Below are 21,234 nucleotides of genomic sequence, written 5' to 3' on the forward strand. Positions count from 1 at the left end.
TGGGCTAAATGTGGCCCAGCATTTGGCAGTGTGGGGTACAGGGTGTCAGTGTTTGGCTACCGAGGGTGTGGCACGTGTGTCCTGTGGCACTTGTCGGACGTGTGTATGTGTGTGTGTGTGGCTCGAGTGTCCTGTCAAAGCAGTTTTAACAGAGTGTGTGTGCGTGTGTGTGTGTGTGTGTATGTTTGTTTGTGTGTGTGTGGGTCGAGTGTCCTGTCAGAGCAGTGTTAACAGAGTGTTTGTTTGTATGTGTGTGTGTATGCACGCACATATGTTTGTCTGCATGTTTATCTGTGCGTGTGTGTGTGTCTGCGTGTGTGTTTGGGGTGGGTAAAGGGTGTTATTTTTACCCCCCTCTCTTCCCGCAATGCAGAGCTGTGTCTTCACCCAGAGATGTGTTTACATGCTGGCCTGGGTGGGGCCTCCTGCTCTCTTGCTGTCTGCCCCTGATAATCTGCCACGTGAGATAACCGTGTGTGTTTGTGTGTGTGTGTATGTGTGTATGTGTGTGTGTGTGGTCTGCTCATTGCAGACTACAGGCCCAGTCTCCTCGTGTTACACACACAGACAGGTTCCAGGAAAGTTCAGCATTCATGAGGTAGCAGGCCACAGCTCAGCCCATAGCCAACATGCTGTTGATAGGCTTCCTACTAATGCGCACTGCTATGCCAAGCCACAGCTCAGCGAGGCACACGGTCCTGTGTGTTGCTGTTGCTGACTGTCCCTACTTGGTTTGAACCGATGCCCTTTGGGTGTGTAAGATGGGCAAGCTGGCGAACAATTGAAATGCCACTGGTGCAAACCAGCTCTGCCCTGAGTGTGCCTCTTCAGGATAGAGCTGGCGAGGTGGAAACAGTGTGCCGCTCTTAACAGAGGCAAGCTGGTCAGAAAGCCACAGAGTGGCCGCATATTAGATCCATCATCCGGCTGCAACAGTCTAGGCAGGATGCAGGGCTAATAATTCTCCATTAAGCCTTAAAGTGCTCTCATTCTCCATCATCTTACCCCACCCCACCTCTGAGCTTCCTGTGCCACAGGGGCCTCTCTGTGTGCTAGGGTGGTGCTGTGGTGGTGGTGGTGGTGGTGGTGGTGGTGGTGGTGGTGGTGGTGGTGGTGGTGGGGCTGTTGTGTGATGTATGGGCTATGCGTGTGTTGGAGATAAGTCCGTTTCTGAGCGGGGGAGAGGGGCACCGAGGCCAGTCACCAGGCTCCAGCCAGGCCCTTCATCATCATGTGAGGTAGAGCAGGATGACCTCCAGAGCATGTGCTCCTTCTCTTATCAGCGCTGTGGAAGCTCGGGTTGAGTTTGTGAGCGGGAATCTGTTGAAAAGGCAGAGAAGCTTACAGACACAGACACAGACACAGACACAGACACAGACACAGACACAGACACAGACACAGACACAGACACAGACACAGACACAGACACAGACGGGATTAACAGCTGTTGTAAATAAATGTGAACATCTCGATGAGCACCACTCAGCATTTTTGGGCAGAACCCATGATTTCACGCAGACCAGCTGTAATGTTTATAAGAGTCTGTCGGACTATTAGTGCTGACTCAAGAAGGCTTACTGTCTGTGCACATGAGCAACACACACACACACACACACACCTACACACACCTGGCCTTTTCATAAGAGCAGGGCTGTAGTAGGATCTGCGTGCTGACCTCGTCCAGGACTGGAGAAGGCTGAAGATGGCTGGCTGGCCGACCAGTTGGTTGGTCGGTCTGCTCAGCTGGCTTACATGCAGCTTAAGTGGATTTCAGTCCAGCTATTTTGGCTGGCCCGGCGTGTCTTATGGAGCAGTCATAGCCGGTCACTGCCAGGCCTCTCTGTGAACTCACGACAAGCATATGAATCACATGGTGTGGTGTTGTGTTCTCCAGCCCATGGCTGCCACCAGTGTATGCATAATGTGGTAAACAAAAATGAGTCATCCCAGTTAAAATGAGAACTCTTTGGTTAGGGTAATTTAGGTTGGACTCTGCCTGGTATTTTTAGTATATTGGTGTTTGGAGGGAAGTAAGTTAGAGAAAGAATCCCCATGCTTGTTTAAGGGGAAGGATTTGCTCTGTTTTAAGATGAACAAAATGATAAGAAAATCAATGCGTGAAGTAGCAGTACAGTATACATAAAAGCATCAGTGAAATGAATGAATTATAGATGATAATGCAATGTTATCCCTTTTCCATGCACACTAAATGGACTCCTTACATATTTGCGTGCGTGTGTGTGTGTGTTTGTGTTTGTGTGTGCAGAGGACACAGAGCTGAAGGACTGTCTGATGGTGCTGGTGGATGACCAGCAGAAGCTTTCGTCGCTGACAGCCAAAAGCACGCTGTCGGCACGGCGCCTGAGCCAGCGGCTGGTCATCCTGGAGCGCTACCTCATCTCGCTCACGCACAGCATGATGGACGAGAAGTACAAGGTGCGCTGGAAGAGCCCGCCAACCCCTCCTGTGCCCACCGTCGACAACAAGAGGTGAGCACACACACACACACACACACACACACACACACACACACACACACGTGCACGCATGCATTTCTACCACAACATTTCCCTCAGATTCTCTCACCCTGTCTACTTTTTGGGAAGCCCTATTCCATTTTTTCCCTCCTAGTGCACTTAGTTTAATTGAAGCCTACTAGGAATTATGTTCATTGTCCTGGTTACCCGCGTTATGCTGGTAATGGTTGTTAACGTGTGGTCATTGGTGTGTCCACAGCACTCGTCCAGTCAGTAAAGGGGTGGAGGGCCTGGCTCGGGTGGGTTCCAGGGCGGCGCTCTCCTTTGCTTTCGCCTTCCTGCGCAGAGCCTGGAGGTCAGGTAAGAAGCGCGCCTAAAATGCCCCTCACTACAGTCTTCAGCTACTCAGAACCTGCTGACACACACACACACACACACACACACACACACACACACACACACACACACACACACACACACACAGGAGAAGTCTGGCGGTTAGTTAAGCAGCACATTCAAAAGCAACGCCTCTTTCAGTCCAGGCTTCAATACAAACCGCCTGCTCCAACCACCCTTTGATCACACACACACACACACACACACACCTCCCAGCAGTGCTTGTTCTGGCCAGTCCTCGGAGGCCCCGTGCTCTTTCTGCACGGCTGATTCTAGTCAGAGACGTCCGTTTAGGAATTCTGCTCCGGTTGGTTCAGTATACATGCAGTGACCAGTGTGTATGCGAATGAGTGAGTCGGGCATATTCTATAGCTGAAGATACACGATGCTCATATTTGATTAGTGTTGCTCGCCAATGTTCCTGAGTATTGCTATTCTGGCACATTCTCTTTGATGTTGGGGATCATTCTTTTTTCTGGAGGACTTTAATCATCAGCAGGCAAATTATCATGATCACCAATCAGAACACATGGAAGCGGTTATGTGGTTGCTCAGCAACATTGCTCAAAAAGTTTCCCCATTTATCATAACCCTAATAGCCATTAGTAAGTCCTGGGACAAACAAGCTGTCTTGTTTGTTACTATTTATTGTTGTTTCGTTTTTGTCTGGACATTGCTGTCCCTGAATAAACAATGGATGATGCTGCTTGTGAGTTAGCCATAATGATGTGTGTATGGAAGTGTGTGCCTGTGTGAGAGGCTGCCTATCACCTGTTCACTAGCCACACTTGCGACTCAGCCGTGATGTGCGCATTGAAGAGGTTGTGTGTGAGAGGGTGCTCATCACCTGTTCACCCATAAAGGCCGCGTAAAGCCCCCGCTGATGAGATGCGGAGGACAGAGAGCCGCAGGGCACTGAGGATTATGTAACATGACTCTGTTTCATTACCTCTCCCCTATAGCCACATAGACATCAGAGGAGAGGAGAAGAGAGGAAAGGAGGGTCTGTATGGATGGGCATGGAAGCCTTTGATGTTGGCAACTATCTGTAGAAACTTGTTTTCATCTCTCAATAAGCGCTTTCAGATATAACCTCCGGAGTACATGCGGAGGTTTGTCAAACGGAAGTCCTACCCTTCGGATGATTCAGATATGATGCTAACCTGCGGACCTAATACTGACCTTATACGGACGTATGTGTGAACGACATACACGCACATTACAGAATCTCCGTGTGGTTGTCGAGTGAGGGGTGGGGGCTTGTAGAGTTCACAAGATGCGAGATATGACGCAGAATATATGCGGCCGCTGCCTGTCACAGCTGCATTTTGTTTACAACGTGTAGCCTATGCATTATGTAGGCTAAAGAAGACAAATCTATTGTGCGTAGGCTAATACTTGAAGTAGGCTAGTCAAGTAAGCAAACAGTATTTGTATGTGTGCTTCGAATAAACACATTTATCTGTTTTCAACGTTATGTACCAGAATTACTTGGCTATAGAACCCCACATCTGGTTTGCGTTGGAGAGAGAGCATGCACAAACTTTATGGTAGGCTACCAGCCAATTCAGTAGGCTAACTCAAGACTGCAAGGCCATCATACAACGTTTTTAAGCAATAAACAAAATACTAACATAACAGTGAAGTTGTTCGTTTTTTCATGGTTTATTTTTTCCAAAAGCATCCTCTCCCCATGTGTCTTGCTTTTACGTAAGGAGCTTGTAACAAAGTTGGCTTTTCTTCGTTTTCATTTTTTCTAGGCATATAGCCTATGCTCAACAAATATCAGCGAGCTCTGCGAGGTATCAATGAACAGAAAACCGTGTTGGCTAACAATTTATTAAATACTCCTGTTATTGTTGTCAACGACGTCGCTGTAGGCTACTGCCTTTTCAGTGCCTTCTGCTTGGGGATTCAGTCTTTTGAATTCGTTTGGCCTTGCCATGCAGTTGTAGGCTACAACGTCTCTCGTGGACAGTAGCTCCGTGATGTCTGCATCTTTCCAGGTCGGAGATTTTCTGGACAGCATTATGCCACTCCATCATAACACTGGCATTTAAGTCAGATCTAACCACATGGACGCACGAAAGAAACGTCACCAACACGGTGTGATCACTAGGTGTGATCTTAACGGCATGTTCTACGCTTCATTCAGACACAGCACATTTACATAATGTCCGGAGGAAATACTAGGGGGGGAGTAGTATAAACACCGGGTGAATTCGGACTTCCACATGACCGGTTATGTCGTTCAGATATACGGCCCCACCGTTTAACATCGGCAGAACCTCCGGTCTTACAAGTATCTCTAAAAGTGCTTAATGTCTGAATGAATTAATTGGTGTGCTAATGCGATTTTTTATTAGCGATCTTTATTAGAAAGCTTTGTAATATGAGTCCTAAGTGGTTAGGGGTCTGCTCTCCCAATCACTGGGACTGATTCTGTACAGTTATTGATTGGGAAAGCTTTGGATGTATTCTGGGAAAGGTCTGTGTGAGGTCTAACCATCCACCACATTACAATTGTAGCTGCAAAAATACAATCGAGACAATACTTAAAACACATTGCTGGTGTGGTTGTTGATTTTTTTTTTTTTTTTTTTTTTTTTTAAATAAAAATGAAATCCAAACTGATTTGCAGTGAGAGCTCTATGCAGATGTTGTTGCTGGCACAGAGCTGAGGTTGAGCTGTCGTAACTGGGTGTAGCTCAGTCGGGTTTGGGTGGGGGAGTCTGTCCCGTCCCGTCTCTCTCGCCGACCCCTCTGAAACATGAGCTGCCCTCCCTTGACCCCTGGGCAGGGTCTGCTCAGCAGACAGACCTCCAGAGAGAGGGAGGGGAAGGAGAGGAGGAAGGGTGGGAAACCAGAAAGAAGGCAGAGATGAGGGAGAGAGAGACAGCTCTGTTCGTTTACATTAACATTGTTTACATTACGTTAACATTTGGTAGGCAGTTCCAATGCACATTCCACGTGAGATAGAGGCTACCAAATGATGTAAGGCACTCAAGCATCTCTTGTCCATTTTTTTTTATATTTTAATTTAAGCTGTTATTTTTAATGCTTTTGAAATGTTTATTGCTGTTATGTGTTGTAAGGTGCTTTGGATGGAAGTGTCTGATTAGGAGTGTCTGCATTTGGCTGTGCCAGATCTAATCCACCTCCTCGGCCCTCTGTGGTCCTCTGCAGGTGATGACGCTGACCTGTGCAGTGAGCTGCTTCAGGAGTCTCTGGACGCTCTGCGCGCCCTCCCAGAGGCCACTTTGTTTGACGAGGGCACTGTGTCGTCAGTTTGGCTGGAGGTCGTGGAGAGAGCCACCAAGTTCCTCAGGTCAGCCCCCCCCCCCACACACACACAGACAGACAGATGCCAGGTTGAGTAGCTGCCATCTCCATTTTGGAACCACAACTCCTGTTGTTTTCAAATGTGCTATTTAGATAAATATTATATGATTTATCTTGGCTGGTCTCTCTCTCGCTCTCTCACTCACCCCCCCCCCCCCCACACCTCTCTCTCTCTCTCTGTGTGCGCAGTGATGTTCACAGCAGTGCTAGTGCCAAAGGCCCCAGCAACATTCCCCTGCAGGACCAGCACCTGGCCTTGGCCATCCTCCTGGAGTTGGCCGTGCAGAGGGGCACCCTCAGGTGAGACGCACAGCAGAGCACACCTGAGCAACGAGCACCTGCCTACTCACAGCAGAACACACCTGACCTGAGCAACACACACCTGCCTACTCACAACAACACATACCTGAGCAACACACACCTGCCTACTCACAGCAGGAAGCACTCAAACAACACACACCTGCATCCTCCCAAGTCCCAACATTTCACAGCAGATCAAAAACTTGCACACAGACACCTTACAGCTGATGCCCATTGGTTAACGCACACCTAAACACACACCTTACAGTGGAGTCTTATTGGGCAGCACACATCTGCACACAAACACCTCATAACTGATTCCAATTGGACAGCACACACCTGAACATGGTCACATTCCAACTGATTCCAGCTGGACAGCATGCACACTTAACAAGGGGGTGACACCTGAGAACACCTGCAACACACAGACACACACACAGACACACACACACACAGACACACACACACACAGACACACACACACAGACACACACACACAGACACACACACAGACACACACCTCATAGGATTCAAACTCCTGTCCCCCACAGCCAGCTGCTGTCGGCGGTGCTTCTGCTGCTGCGCCTGTGGGACAACGGCACGCGGGAGATGGACAACGAGCGGTCCACCCAGGGCACCAGCGCACCCCTGCTGCCCCTCCTCCAGCGCCTCCACAACATCCACAGCAGCAAGGAGGAGCCCGTCCCCGAGGAGGAGGTCGAGGTCAGCATCTCTCTCACACTCTCATTCAGATTAGATTCACATCGACATCGAACATCTTCTCATTTAGCAGACACGTTCGCTGTACATAGAAACTCAAGGTGACAATCCATAGGGCAACGTTTTGAGTTATGCTGGTAGCTAGACACAGGACCGGTTTCTGGTATTCTGATTGGATGATATTGAAAAGTTGTCAACTGGTAATCAAAATTCTGTCAACTGGTAATCAAAAATCTGCACAAATGTATTACCCAATACCAATGGGAACTGGAGAGCTGTTTTTGGCTTGTCTGAATAGATTTGGTGTTCTGACTGGGGCATTTCAGATTTGGCTCATGATGAGGCTGAATGAATATTGGGGTGATATGGCTTCATTTGGTTCACTTATATCTCAACAAATCATATATTCAGTGCCTCCTCAGTCTTAATGTACTGTAAACGGTCTGAGCAACATCTTGAGGTTGTAGTGTCTTTGTCGTAAGGTTGGTGTTTTATGACTGAGACTGATGTATGATGGTGTGGATAATCAGTGTTGTTCTCTGTTCATGTCAAGTAATTAGTGGGTTTGATCCAGCAAGACCACAGCATGGCTGAAGCCATGTTCTTCTTAAGTTTACTTTATTTATTATTCCTTTTCACCCACTTTTTGGCCGAACTACTGCTCCTAGACCGTTTGAGCTATCGACGCGGTTCGAACTCCAAAAATTCAGGCCCGAACCGGTGTAACTTGCTTGTTAATTTCGTGTCGCTGGCCCTGGTATTCCCGTTTTTCTGCGTTTTTCGGCCCCATTGAAATGAATGGCGGAATGTTCAAGGATTCTAATTCGATTGTGACATCACAGCTCTAATTGCTTAAGCTTGCACCTGGAAGAGTTCTAAGCCACCTGGCAGAGCTCTAATGGGCTGGGCTGGGCTGTCTGTGTATATGAAGGTGTGTGCATGTAACTTTTGACGCGTATGTCCGATTTTCATGAATGAGGTACCGTTGGAATCCTTGAATGAAGCCCAGTTCAATGCCTTGCCAGCACTAAGTGTAAAGGTAATGTAAAAAAAGATGAGACAGCGCGAAGCGCTGTCTCATCTTTTTTTTAAAGCCAAACCATGTTGATACAGGTCATTAAAAAATATATATATATATTTTCCAAATCCATTCAGCCCAGTTCAATGCCTTGCCAGCACTAAGTGTAAAGGTTCGCGCTGTCTCCTCTTTTTTTTAAAGCCAAACCATGTTCATATAGGTCATTAAAAAAATAAATAAATAAAGTATTTCACCAATCCATTCAGCCCAGTCCTATACCCAGCTAGCTCCATTTGAACTTAGTCATGTGTACAGTTGTATAGATTATTACATTGAGAAACACACTTACATACAGATATTATGCATATCCACGCAGCATTACTAATCAAGTTACTCATCGTCGCCCAGCAAGAAGTCCACAATCAATTCAATTGTCTTGCCACGATCTGTGGAGCTTACAGACAACGTTATATTACTATAAGTTCTGTATGCTATTTAAAGCCCACCTAACGCTGAGTCCCTTCTAGACGGTGTGTTGCAATGCATTCTGGGTGCTGTGCTGTGATTCGACGGCTCGTCACCTGACCCACCAAACAACAACTCTCTGGGATGTGGCAAATATCGCGTAAAAACCTTGTTGCCGGAACAACAGGGAAAAGGCAACAGGATAGCAGCACGAAAGATACACAGGATACACACGGAATTTTGATGGACGTCCTTATCAGTCTATAGTCTAACTTATAAACGTGTCGGGTCAACGTCAACGATAAGTAAGTTAGGCTAACGTAAACGTTAGCTATTTGCTGTTGTCATATGCTAGTGCTATATGCTTTAGGCTACGTGATGGCCATTTATCACACTCATTTTAGGTACTACTTTTACGAGGTCTGTAGTTCTGTCAAAATGTATCTTATCGTTGAACAGACTACAAGGTTATCTTCCTTAGACTTCGTAGATGTAGTTACTACAATTTGGAAGCGAATTTCGAAGTGTAAATATGGTTTTAGTGTGTAAACAGACCAACCGCGATTTTGCAATGAAGTGAATATGGAGCCTTTTATGTAGGACTACTAGGCTACTTTCACGAAGTCTGTAGTTCTGTCAAAATTGATCTTATCTATGAACAGACTACATGGTTATCTTCTTTAGACTTTGTAGATGTAGTTATTACAGTTTGGAAGCGAAATTCGAAGTGCAAATATGGTTTAAATGTGTAAACAAGACGCCTGATGTTTAATATATGTTAATGAATGGGCACAGTATTATTGTGTACAGTAATGGGCTATCAGTAGTATGTAAACAGTTCATGTGTTATGTGATTTACATAAACTAACAACAGAAATGTTAAAAGCTGGTATTGTGTTTCCTGAATTCTTACATTCAGGCATTCAAATGAAATGTAATTAAATAGCATATCAATCATGCAACAATGCAAAAACAATGAAACTAGTGTAGGCCTAATTATATTTTACATTAGTAAAGCAGTACTCTGATGTGCATGCTTTCACAAACTTTTGTAAACAATCTTAGCACTTTAAACATTGACTGTTTTGAAGTGCATGTAGGCAATATAGTATAAAAATAATAATTGTGATATCATTACAATTTGATAGGGGTTGGGAGGAGGGGGTGGGTTCATGTAGGTGGGCCCTATGACCCCAAAGTATGCCTTGACTGGGCCTCAGGTCAAAGAAGTTTGAGAAATGCTGATGTAGACAACAAAGCAGCAAGGAGGCGTCGTGTGATCATTTAAACAAGTTTTATGACAAGGTCGATGAGGGTGGGAAAAATCGTACATTTCTGTGCAAACTTTGCCCGCACTTCAGTCACATTGTCTTTTAAGAAAATGCAGTCCTTTTTTCGGTTCCAGCAGCCAACAACCTCAGAACTGACCCTTCAGGCCTCTCAGCAGGCGCTGGCCTTTAACCGCAGCCAGAAGAGAGTCAGCAGAAATTTGATTGCCTTTAAAAAATCTGACTTCTTAAAAAATCTTAAACTGGCTGCATTACGTGATTATTTCTGAGATTCTGATACGTTTTTAACCATGACCTATACACAGTTCTGGTTTGAAAATGTATCTCTTAAAATAATCACTTTATGCAGTCAGCTTAAGATGGCTTACTAGCAACTAACTAATTACCCTAGCAACAACCTAGAAACCACCCCTGTAATGTCAACCTAGCGACCACCATAGCAACCAGCATAGCAACCATGTTATTTATGCGTTTTAGCTTATTGGATGTTGCGTTAATGCAGACAACTTTTGATCCGTGTGCCCGATTTTCATAAATGAGGTACCGTTGGAATCCTTGGATGAGGCCGAGTTCCGTGCCACTGATCAAACCCACTCTTGCAGTTCCTCGGAACCGCAATTCTAGTCTGAGTCTACTCTTTGACCTCCTCTCAGATCCTGTCCGCTCCTCTGAGCCCCAACGAGAGCTTCCTGCGCTACCTGACCCTGCCTCAGGACAACGACCTGGCCATCGACCTACGGCAGACAGCCGTGGTCATCATGGCTCACCTGGACCGCCTAGCCGCCCCTTGCAGCCCCCCACAGTGCAGCTCCCCCACATCCAGCAAGGTACCGCTCACCGCTACATCTCAACTCTCACCACGACATGCATAGCCTCTATACAGCGACTTTAGTTTCCATATACACTGAGCTGTATGCACTCGTATGAGCCCGTAGATAGAGCAATGTATAGCAGCTCTATTACAGAGCAGCTTTGGCTTTTTTTATACCCTGATCCGTATGTACTGTACTGATGCTATTGATGCTCTGCTAAGTATACTAAGAACATTAGCATTTTTCTTAGTCAACAGTATAAGTAGAACCTTTTTAAACTTTTTAGCATGCAAGGAAGTATAAGTAAAAGAAGGTGATGATTAAAGCAGTATGATATCAAGGTCAAAAAAAACATGAGACTGATATGATGGTGAAATTGTACTATTATTGTATGGGGTCTTTTTAATAATCGCAAGATGTTTGGTGATCCTTGTTTTAAACTGATTGTCTACTCTCCTTTTTAGCTTATTGTTAAAATTTGAAAGCCTTTTCCAGTGCATAGTATTCACCACCCCCTCTCTTGAGCTTGCCTTGAGGAATACATCTCTGTGATCTTTCTCTGTGCAGATATGCTCTAGCAAGTCTTTGTGATTGCCAAATAGACTGTGATATACTTGTCAAAGCATAGTGCATGCATTGACCTAATGCATGTTGTCAGTGGCTTTACTAACATTACTCTCTCTGTCTCTGTCGGCCCTGTTGGAGGACCATGGAAACATTCAGGTATTTTTCTTCACTTGATTTTATCTTCTTGTGCGTCAGCCAATCTGTGACATAGACAAGACAGCAGTAGAGCTCTCATTGTAGCGCAGATTCCAGCTCCATACCATTAAGAGCCAGCCTCCCTCCCTCTATCTCTTCCTCCCTCCCTCCTTCCCTCCTTCCCTCCACCTCTCCCTCCCTCCCTTTGTCCCTTCCTCCCTCTCTCCCTGTGGACTGCCCGGGGGGAGAGATGCTGTGTTAACAGTGGGGGTGGCCTCATTGCTCAGAATCAGAATCCCAAACACAGACTCCGGCTTCAGATTCGCTCCTAGTTTAGCAGCGCTCTCTTCCCCACCAAAGGAGAAACTCTTGACTTGTAGGAGCGCAGGGACTTGTAACCGAGATGACATTTCCTAAATCTGACTTTACAACAGTATCTTGTTAAGCTCTCTTTGGGTACAGCAAGCAGAATACTGTAAAATATAAATGAGTGCGCCCACAGTTCCCAAACATTATTATTAACCACTTACTTACTACCTACTTTGTGATGGTTTCTAAAATGCCTGTCTGTGTTTTTCTATATTTTGCTATTGTGGATACACATTTTGGCACATTTGACTTTGCCAGTCCATTTCAATAATGGGCTATACCTTGGGACTTTTATTGTGATAGTTTTGGAGGACATATTTGATGGAGTGCGTTACGTAAGACAGCGGTGGCCTGTGCTGACCTCCCCTGAAAGCTTTTGATAACTGCTCCCACTGGGGAGTCTGGCCCCATAAAGAATTCATTCTTCTCAGCCAGCCCGCCAGCCAGCCATTCAAGCCTCTCTCTCCACTTTATAAATGGCCAGTGAATACCCCCAAGCTATGATGTTACAGGAACCAGGCTTGAAATAACAGGGGAAATCAAAGGGGCTTGTCTCCGAGATTTTTCTCATCTCTCAGGAGGAGGACTATGCTATTCAGTCAGAGTGGATTTCACGTCTTGTCCTTACTTGTTGTTGACCGAATGTTCCAAATATAATATTCAGTGTAGGTTTCATGTCTTGTCCTTGCTTGTCAACGAAATGTCCTAACTAGACCCCATACCCCCCCCCCCCTTAGCATTGAATGGTCTGTCTCAGACAGCATTAAACAAATATAACCACTCTCTTCATCAATCTGTGTAATGTATGTGAAGATGTTAAAATAATGTCTAAAAACAATTTCATTGCTATGACAACATTTCACATGTATTTGTATAGTCATTATTACATAGTGATGATGTATTGATTTATTGGACATCTACTGTCGTGATCTGATGAGTGTTCTACCATGATGTGTGTGTGTGTGTGTCTCTGTAGGGCACCCTTCAGGAGGTGATCGGCTGGGGCCTGCTGGGCTGGAAGCCCTATGCCAATGTGAACGGCCCCATCCAGTGCAAGGCCCTGTCCAACCTGGGGGTGAGCCAGATCGTCTGCTCCGAGAAGGGCTTCCTCATCCTGGCCAGCACCGGGGCTGTCTACACCCAGAACTACAAGAGCACCACCCTGGTAAGTAAACTGTGTAGGAGGGTGATCCTCCAGGCTCCTCCAGGCTCTTTCGGCAACGTGTATGTATTCATCATTGTATCCACCTAGGTAGTTAAAATTTCCCCCCTTTTCTATACAAAGACATTCATGTTTCCTGTTATGCAGTGTGGACTACTCTAGCCTACTATTAGGAATAATCCTGTTTGATTGTGTGGTATTGGATACTAAGTGTATTGCGTTTATCCCAAAGGCTCCCATCCTAGTTCACGCCTTGTCATCGCGGAAGATCGTGAAGCTGGCTGGTCACCCAGACGGCCTACACTACCTGGCCCTGTCGGCCAACGGCGAGGTCTTCTCCTGGGGCTGTGGAGACGGAGGGCGTCTGGGCCACGGAGACAACACGTACGAACCGCTCACTTAGCCTCATTTCATGCCCAGTAGGCATTTTTGTGCAGTAGGGTGAATTGATAAATTGACAAATCACTGCCTTTTCATGACCATCTATCCATTGTTGTCCCTCATAATGGATGCAGTCGGGTGCATAATCCATCTTGTAGTCAAGATGGCGTGCGTAATCGACTCTGCCAACATGACATCACGATCACTTAAGTTGTTTATTACCTATATAAATCAAATTTGCTGTCATAGTTGACATTAAATGCCATAGTTGGGTTGCTGGTATGGTACATGAGTTCGGTTTCTGTAATGTCTCACCTGGTGCTGCAGGTACTTGGAGGAGCCCTCCATGATTGCAGCGTTCGCAGGCAAGCCTGCAGGGAAGCACGTGGTGCACATTGCCTGTGGAAGCACTTACAGCGCCGCCATCACAGCTGATGGAGAGCTGTACACGTGGGGCCGTGGCAACTATGGCCGTTTGGGCCACGGTGGGTAACACACACGCACACACATGCACACACACGCACACACACACGCACACACAAATGCATTTAAGTACCGATACTTTATAGATACACTGTACACACATCATAGGATCCATGCTAAATAAATTATTTGTCTGCTCGAAACGAATGTTGCTAGTCCTCCTGCAGGTTGTGTTTCAGTTGAGCGCTAGCACACCTGATACCTATAATCAATCACACCGAGATAGAGTTAGCGTGAGAAACCAGTGGAGGCATGCTTCCTGCTCAGTTCCCAAAGTGAATTAAGAACCCTGCAGCCTCGCTCTAGAAACATGAGATTGAGTTTCTCTGCTGAGCAGGACCTTGTTCTTCTTAGCGCTCTTGATTTCCCTGAATCCAACAAAAACGGTAATGCATTATAACTAACAATAAAGGACATGCCAGACGCAATGAGGATGTGGATTTCAGAGACTGCGATTGGGCCCGTCTGCATTGAGGTCTTCATTTGAGGTATTGAGTTTCTGACCGTTCTGGTCCATCTGTCCGCAGGCTCCAGTGAAGACCAGACCACTCCCATGCTGGTGACCGCACTCAAGGGCCTGAAGGTGCTAGATGTGGCCTGTGGCAGCGGAGATGCACAAACACTCTGTGTGACGGAGAACGGTAAACAAACACCACCATCACCCCTCACACACGAGAGAACCCTTATGCTATAAATATGGGGGTGAGGCTGTAGGCCATGTGGCTATTTTGAAAGTCCTGGAGGAGTACTAGAAAATGAGTTTTGACGATGTAAACGAATATTAAATTGTAGAAAACATGAAAGATTTTCATTGAAATGTTATGTTTGTTACCCTACTTTTTTGGTAATTGAGTAGATGCAATGTTGAAGTTAATTGATGAAGTTGTGTAAAACCAGGTAAAAGTTTTTGAATATCTCTGGTCTGACTCCTCTTCCTGGTTGTGTGACCCCAGGCCAGGTGTGGTCATGGGGGGACGGGGACTACGGGAAGCTGGGCCGTGGCGGGAGCGACGGCTGCAAGACGCCCAAGCTGGTGGAGAAGCTACAGGACCTGGACATCGTGAAGGTGTGCTGCGGCAGCCAGTTCTCTGTGGCCCTCACCAAAGACGGCCAGGTGTACACCTGGGGCAAGGGAGACAACCAGAGGCTGGGCCACGGCACTGACGAGCATGTCCGCTACCCAAAACTGCTGGACAGTCTACAGGGTCAGCTTACAAGTCCTACAACTTTTGCTCTGAATTGCTTGTCCATATATTATTGCATCTATGCTTGGACAGTGTGTTAGGGTACACATTTTGATGATTTTCATTAGTTCACATTAACGCACATTGACATTAAGAGAAATGATAAATGTCAGTGTATAGTGTTGGTTAGTTGGAACTGTTGATTGCTGGCATCATTTCAATCTCCTGCTTTGAATCAAGCAGGTGCACTTTTCTGCCAGATAGTAACCTTCCTCCCCCGTGCTGGTGTGTTTCAGGTAAAAAGGTGGTGGACATCGCGGTGGGCTCCACCCACTGCCTGGCGCTGACAGAAGATGGCGAGGTGCACAGCTGGGGCAGCAATGACAAACTGCAGCACTTTGACACGCTCTTCTCCAACAAGAAGCAGCCCAAGGCCCTGCCCGGCCTCAACTCCAAACACATCGTGTGCATCGCCTGCGGGCCCGGACAGGTACGCCTCACCTGGCCCACTCAACTTTTAGTTACAGCGCAGGATATTCAAATGTGCACAGGAGAGGTGATTCTATGGTTTGCACGTTTCTCGATGTTGCAGTGTATTTTGTAGACAAACATTGACATGGTTAGAAGTCATTCGCACCAGTGCGCCTAAATCTTTTTTTGCACTCGCACGCCATCATTTTTACTCGCATGTGCGAGTGAAATGGGCGCACTGTAGAGCCCTGTTTTAGTTACAGCGCAGGATATTCAAATTTGCACAGGAGAGGTATTAAATCCATTGTGCTGTAGGTAGGGGATTTCCCACAGTGCCCAAACCACCAAGCCTATTTAACATGAGGCAGGATACAACCACAATGCACAGTTGGCTGGTGGCAGTTGCAAATGTGTCGCATGTTGTACCCAGGATCCGTAACGGCCCTCCTTCACGGTACCACATGTTCTACCAGTAGCCTGAATGCACAACAAAAACACCAAAAACAAAATCACCAACAAAGCAACCTTTGTGCGCAAAAAAAAATCTGCTTTAACAACAGAGCAGCTTTCGTCAGCATTTCCTTGGGGGTATCAAGCAGGGTTCTTCCTTTAACTGTGTTTTGTTGACTTAGGAAAATGGAAAACTGGAATGGGTGTTTGGGCTCTGGGCTCTGGGTGTTTTGTCATCTAATGATCGAATAATCATCTAATTTTAATTGCTAGCGCTCAACTGAAACACAACCTGCAGGAGTACTAGCAACATTCGTTTCGAGCAGACAAATAATTTAGTATATGGCACAATGCCTTCAATGTCATTAAAATAGTTCAAATTAAATATGTACACTCAAGTAAATTCATGAAAATTTAAATTGTTGATTTGTTTAGAACCATAATGTGAGGAGAAATACTGTAATAATGATTATATTTTCTTTGTTTGTGTGTGTTCAGAGCTTTGCGTGGTCGTCATGTTCGGAGTGGTCCGTGGGTCTGCGTGTGCCCTTCGTGGTGGACGTGTGCCCCATGACCTTTGAGCAGCTGGACCTGCTGCTGCGTCAGGTGAGCGAGGGCATGGACGGCAGCTCCGACTGGCCCCCGCCGCAGGAGAAGGAGTGCATGGTGGTGGCCACTCTCAACCTGCTACGCCTACAGGTGAGGAACACACACACACACACACACACACACACAAAATTGCGCTACCGACAACATGACCGACCGACACATGAATCATACATCACACACACCAACACAGTATTGCCACACTGGAAAATGTTCTGGAAATATTAGAGATGGGATCATTTCCTTTGAATCACACAACGATGGCTTCTGGTGCTATATTTAGACTGCTTGCATTCCTTGCGAATACCAGACAGAGGTTGACTTTCCATGGCAGTACTGGGATATTTATCTTGGCGCTAAAGATGGGGAATATGAACGTTCTACTGCATACCACTGCCTGGAAGATTTCAACTCTGTGTTTGTGATGATGCCAAATGAATCTTAAAGTGTTTGTTCTCCATCTCCCTCTCTTTTCTCCTCCTCTTCCTCTCTCTTCACTCTTCCCTTGCATTCTTCCACTCACTCTCTCTACCCATTCTTTGTTCTTCCTCTCTTTCCTCCTCTCACTCTCACTCCCTCCTTCCTCGCACCTTCTCTGTCTTCCTCCCTGTCTCTCTCTTCCTCTCTCTCTCTCCCTCTCCCTCCCTCCCTCTCTCTCTCTCTCTCTCTCTCTCTCTCTCTCTCTCTCTCTCTCTCTCTCTCTCTCTCTCTCTCTCTTTCTCTCTCTTTCTCTCTCTTCCTCCCTGTCTCTCTCATCCTCCCTCTCTCTCTCTCTCTCTCTCTCTCTCTCTCTCTCTCTCCCCCTCTCTCTCCCTCTCTCCCTCTCTCTCCCCCCCCTTTGCTTTTCTCTCCCCTCTCTGCGTGCCTCTCCAGCTCCATGCGGCCATCAGTAACCAGGTGGACCCTGAGGAGCTGGGTCTAGGTCTGGGCAGCGGGCTGCTCAACAACCTGAAGCAGGCGGTGGTGACGCTGGCCAGCAACGCCGGCGTGCTCAACTCGGTGCAGGCGGCCGCGCAGGCCGTGCTGCAGAGCGGCTGGTCAGTGCTGCTGCCCACTGCCGAGGAGCGGGCCCGCGCGCTGTCCTCACTGCTGCCCAGTGCAGGTCAGTATTAGCACCAACACCAGCAGCACAATTTGAACCTGAAGCGGACATGCATTGGGTCTGTCATTGACAGCGTAGTGGAACTGGCACTGATAAGGTGCTGGTCCATCATAGAATCAGAAACCATTTAGATAGATAGATAGATAGATATACTTTATTGATCCCTAGGGGAAATTCAATTTGTTGTTGTTGTATTCCATAAAGGAGCAGTCCGCAGTTCTAATCCCATTGATTATTCTTGTGAGATTTAGCAAATTGCTCTTCACGTTCCTTTAGGTGTCTGTCCAGCATTTGTGCTCTATAAAACTATTATGCCCATAATCTTGGCTCTGTAAATGGGAACCAAACATGGTGCCTCCAGCTTGGACAAACATAATGTCTGCTCTTTGAATTCCTCCTCTTTCTTCCCCATTTTGGTGTCGTTGTGCTTATTCTGCTTCTCCAGCAACCACACACACTCCTGTAGTCTGGCACGGCATGCACAGCTTTGATTTTACACACTGATACATTCCTTATGCACTTCATAAATGATAAATGAGGACACTAGTGCACAGGAGTAGCAAGGAATACAAGTTGATGTCTGTGTGTGTGTGTGTGTGTGTGTGTGTGTGTGTCCAGTGTCTGGGAATGAGATGAGTGTGAGTCCCGGCCGGCGGTTCATGATCGACCTGCTGGTCAGCAGCCTGATGGCGGACGGGGGTCTGGAGTCTGCACTCAACGCGGCCATCACCGCTGAGATCCAGGTCAGTGGGACTTGCACACCCACACCCACACCTACAGCCTCCTCAGTCACAAGCCTCTGACAGTAGACAGAAGCAAGTCTTCAGAGTAGCCCAGAGCTCAGATGCTCTTCAAGGGATAAGGCTCACTTGTACTATTCAGCACCCCGCTGACAGAATGTCAATGGCCAAGGCTCTTCCTCATAAAGCCTCTCGGTCCAGTAACATTAGCCACGTTTCCATGGACACTTCTATTCTGATTAGAATCAATCGGAATAAAGATTGTCATATAAACACCTCAATCGGAATGAAAATAGGCAACAACAGCTATTCCGATCAAAGATTCTAAAGTGCTTGGGAACATCTGATCGGAATAGAACATACCCCATGTAAACAGACGGCACGTATTTTTCAATCTGAATAAACTGTCCATGTAAACATAGCTAGTGTGTCCGTCAGAACCACATTCACTTCCTGGTGAAGTTCTCTTATTCCGCTTCAGGAAGATTTAGTCGTCTTTTAGGCTTTTCTTATATTCCTCGTCCTGTGTCCCAGAACCGTAATTTCACCATCATTCTGAAATGCATGCATATATGTATTTGTATACAAAGACTGCTTCCAAGTTCAAGCGTACAGTAGGATGTTGCCGTTGTCTTGCAGCACTTTCTTCCCCCTGTGAGTTGGCTTGCTTCTCTATTGGTCATCTCTCTCTCCTCAGGACATTGAGGCGAAGAAGGAGGCGCAGAAGGAGAAGGAGATTGACGAGCAGGAGGCCAACGCCTCCACTATGCACCGCTGCCGCACCACCCTGGACAAGGACCTCATCAACACGGGCATCTACGAGTCGGCCAGCAAGCAGAGCCTGCCCCTGGTGCAGCTGGTCCAGCAATTACTCAGGTGGCTAAATTTAGCCCCCACGGGATGGGATGGGGTGGGAGGGGATTTGCCCCGAGTGGGGATAGAGAGGGCATTATTTCAGGACCGGTGACAACCTGTCCCAGATAGTTTCTTGGGAGTAGGATTCGGAAGAGGGTTTACATTTCCTGATTAGAAGCACTTTGAGTTGAACTCATATATATATTATGCAAATAAATGGTATTTAAAAAAATAAAAAAAATACTGCTAGTGAGACTGTCTTGGTGTATAATATTGATTCTACACTCAAGATTATCTGACCGTACAGAAACATACTGGCTGACTTGTTGTATCACTCACATCTGCAAGTTCTGCAAGTTATTCTGAAATAGTTTTTTTTCTTTTCCCATAAAAGAAGCACTGTCCTTGAGTCTGGAGTTCTCAGGCGCTGTGCCGAGATTCAGACGTGGGCTGGACCATTTAAGATTTGAAAATAGACAATTATACATCACAGTTTTGAACAGAAATCCCCATTGCTTTTAAGCCCTGTATATGGCCTTACGTTCTGAGCTCACTTGGCTAATTTCTGTGTGTGTGTGTGTGTGTGTGTGTTGCAGGAACATTGCCTCGCAGACCATAGCGCGACTGAAGGAGGTGGCGCGGCGCATCTCGAACTGCCAGGACACGGAGCACGTGAGCAAGGAGCGGTCAGCCTCCCTGGACCTGCTGCTGCGCTTCCAGAGGCTGCTTGTCTGCAAGCTCTACGTGGGCGTCAGCGGCAGCACGGGCGTAGGCGGATACAGTGAGTGTCCGGTGGTCTGCACACGCACGCATCACTTCCCCAGAGCCTCAGCGCAGGCCTGACTGTGCATATGCTGCCTAGTGCTGACCAAGGCCTAGCTTCTCCGCACAGTCTGGCCACCACACCTGTTCTCTTACAATCAGAAAGAGTGAATGAAGGGAGGGCTATATGAAAGATGTTCAGCACTTTCTTTTTAAGATTGTATTTTAAAGTTTTTAATAAGGACGTCATAACCCTCACAAACTACCCTTGTGTACCCTTAAGAGTGTTGCTGCTGTATGTGTAGAGTTAGAAGGCAAATTTAAAGTGATTTGAAAGCAATTTGCCTCCCTACCTGTTAGCTACACTGGAGACCTTTCGGTCAAAACTGCCGAGTGACACATGCTCTCTCTCTTACTCGCTCTCCCTCAGCCTTGACCGACTCTGAGATCTTGGGTGTGGGTTCACTGCTGAAGAAGTACATCGCCCTGCTCTGCACTCACATCGGGGACATCCTACCCGTGGCCACCAGCATCGCCTTCAACAGCCACCGCCACTTCGCCGAGGTGTCCCACGTCATCGAGGGAGACCTCACAGGTAATGCATGGATGCCGACACACGACGACACACACTTCATGTGCACACTTCCTTCACATATGATATGTAGATGGTTATATTTCCTTACATTTATACAAAGTTAATCACAAATGCACAGGCACTGCACACTATATGTTGTGTATACAAAGATACCCACAAGCACAAGCGCCGGATGTTGTAGTTGTCTTGCATCACTTTCTGGTGTGCCTGTGAACCCCTGCACTGGTGTTCGTGTCGCTCTTGGAGTCCTGCTGTTTGGGATTGACTGCAATACTTCCTCCCGTCCTGCAGGGGTGCTTCTGCCAGAACTGGTGGTGTCCATCGTGCTGTTGCTGACGCGCGATGCGGGGCTCATGCAGGAGACGGGCTCCATCCCACTGCTTGCCGGCCTGCTGGAACACCTGGACCGCTTCAACCACCTGGCGCCCGGACACCAAAGGGACGACAACGAGGACCTGGCCTGGCCGGGACTCATGGGTACGCTGGAAGGGGGGGCGGTCAAGGGGTCGCTGGGGTGGACATCAAGAGCGAAGGAGATGGTGATACAAGTGAG

General features: G+C 47.0%; 1 protein-coding gene across 10 annotated transcripts in view; it reads left to right on the forward strand.

Moving 5' to 3' along the window:
• The window catches only part of herc2 (HECT and RLD domain containing E3 ubiquitin protein ligase 2), an 86,994-nt gene that overhangs the window by 5,934 nt on the left and 59,826 nt on the right, over nt 1-21,234 (forward strand). For 7 of the 10 annotated variants that reach the window (XM_076278563.1, XM_076278569.1, XM_076278568.1 and 4 more), the window contains exons 5-24: nt 2,267-2,489; nt 2,737-2,837; nt 6,060-6,201; nt 6,405-6,515; nt 7,067-7,238; nt 10,661-10,834; nt 11,525-11,542; nt 12,867-13,055; nt 13,285-13,436; nt 13,761-13,918; nt 14,444-14,557; nt 14,870-15,121; nt 15,397-15,590; nt 16,520-16,720; nt 17,501-17,729; nt 18,348-18,472; nt 19,167-19,345; nt 19,921-20,105; nt 20,517-20,681; nt 20,973-21,158. In XM_076278563.1, the coding sequence (XP_076134678.1) occupies nt 2,267-2,489; nt 2,737-2,837; nt 6,060-6,201; nt 6,405-6,515; nt 7,067-7,238; nt 10,661-10,834; nt 11,525-11,542; nt 12,867-13,055; nt 13,285-13,436; nt 13,761-13,918; nt 14,444-14,557; nt 14,870-15,121; nt 15,397-15,590; nt 16,520-16,720; nt 17,501-17,729; nt 18,348-18,472; nt 19,167-19,345; nt 19,921-20,105; nt 20,517-20,681; nt 20,973-21,158 (3,270 nt within the window). The remainder of the gene's footprint in view (nt 1-2,266; nt 2,490-2,736; nt 2,838-6,059; nt 6,202-6,404; nt 6,516-7,066; nt 7,239-10,660; nt 10,835-11,524; nt 11,543-12,866; nt 13,056-13,284; nt 13,437-13,760; nt 13,919-14,443; nt 14,558-14,869; nt 15,122-15,396; nt 15,591-16,519; nt 16,721-17,500; nt 17,730-18,347; nt 18,473-19,166; nt 19,346-19,920; nt 20,106-20,516; nt 20,682-20,972; nt 21,159-21,234) is intronic. The other 3 variants (XM_076278567.1, XM_076278571.1, XM_076278572.1) reach the window with 1 other exon arrangement.

The sequence above is a fragment of the Alosa pseudoharengus genome, unplaced genomic scaffold (assembly GCF_046254945.1).
Source record: "Alosa pseudoharengus isolate Yale_2024_CS ecotype anadromous, Long Island Sound unplaced genomic scaffold, YU_APseudo_1.1 YU_APseudo_1.1_scf_11, whole genome shotgun sequence".
NCBI classification, from domain to species: Eukaryota; Metazoa; Chordata; class Actinopteri; order Clupeiformes; family Clupeidae; genus Alosa; species Alosa pseudoharengus.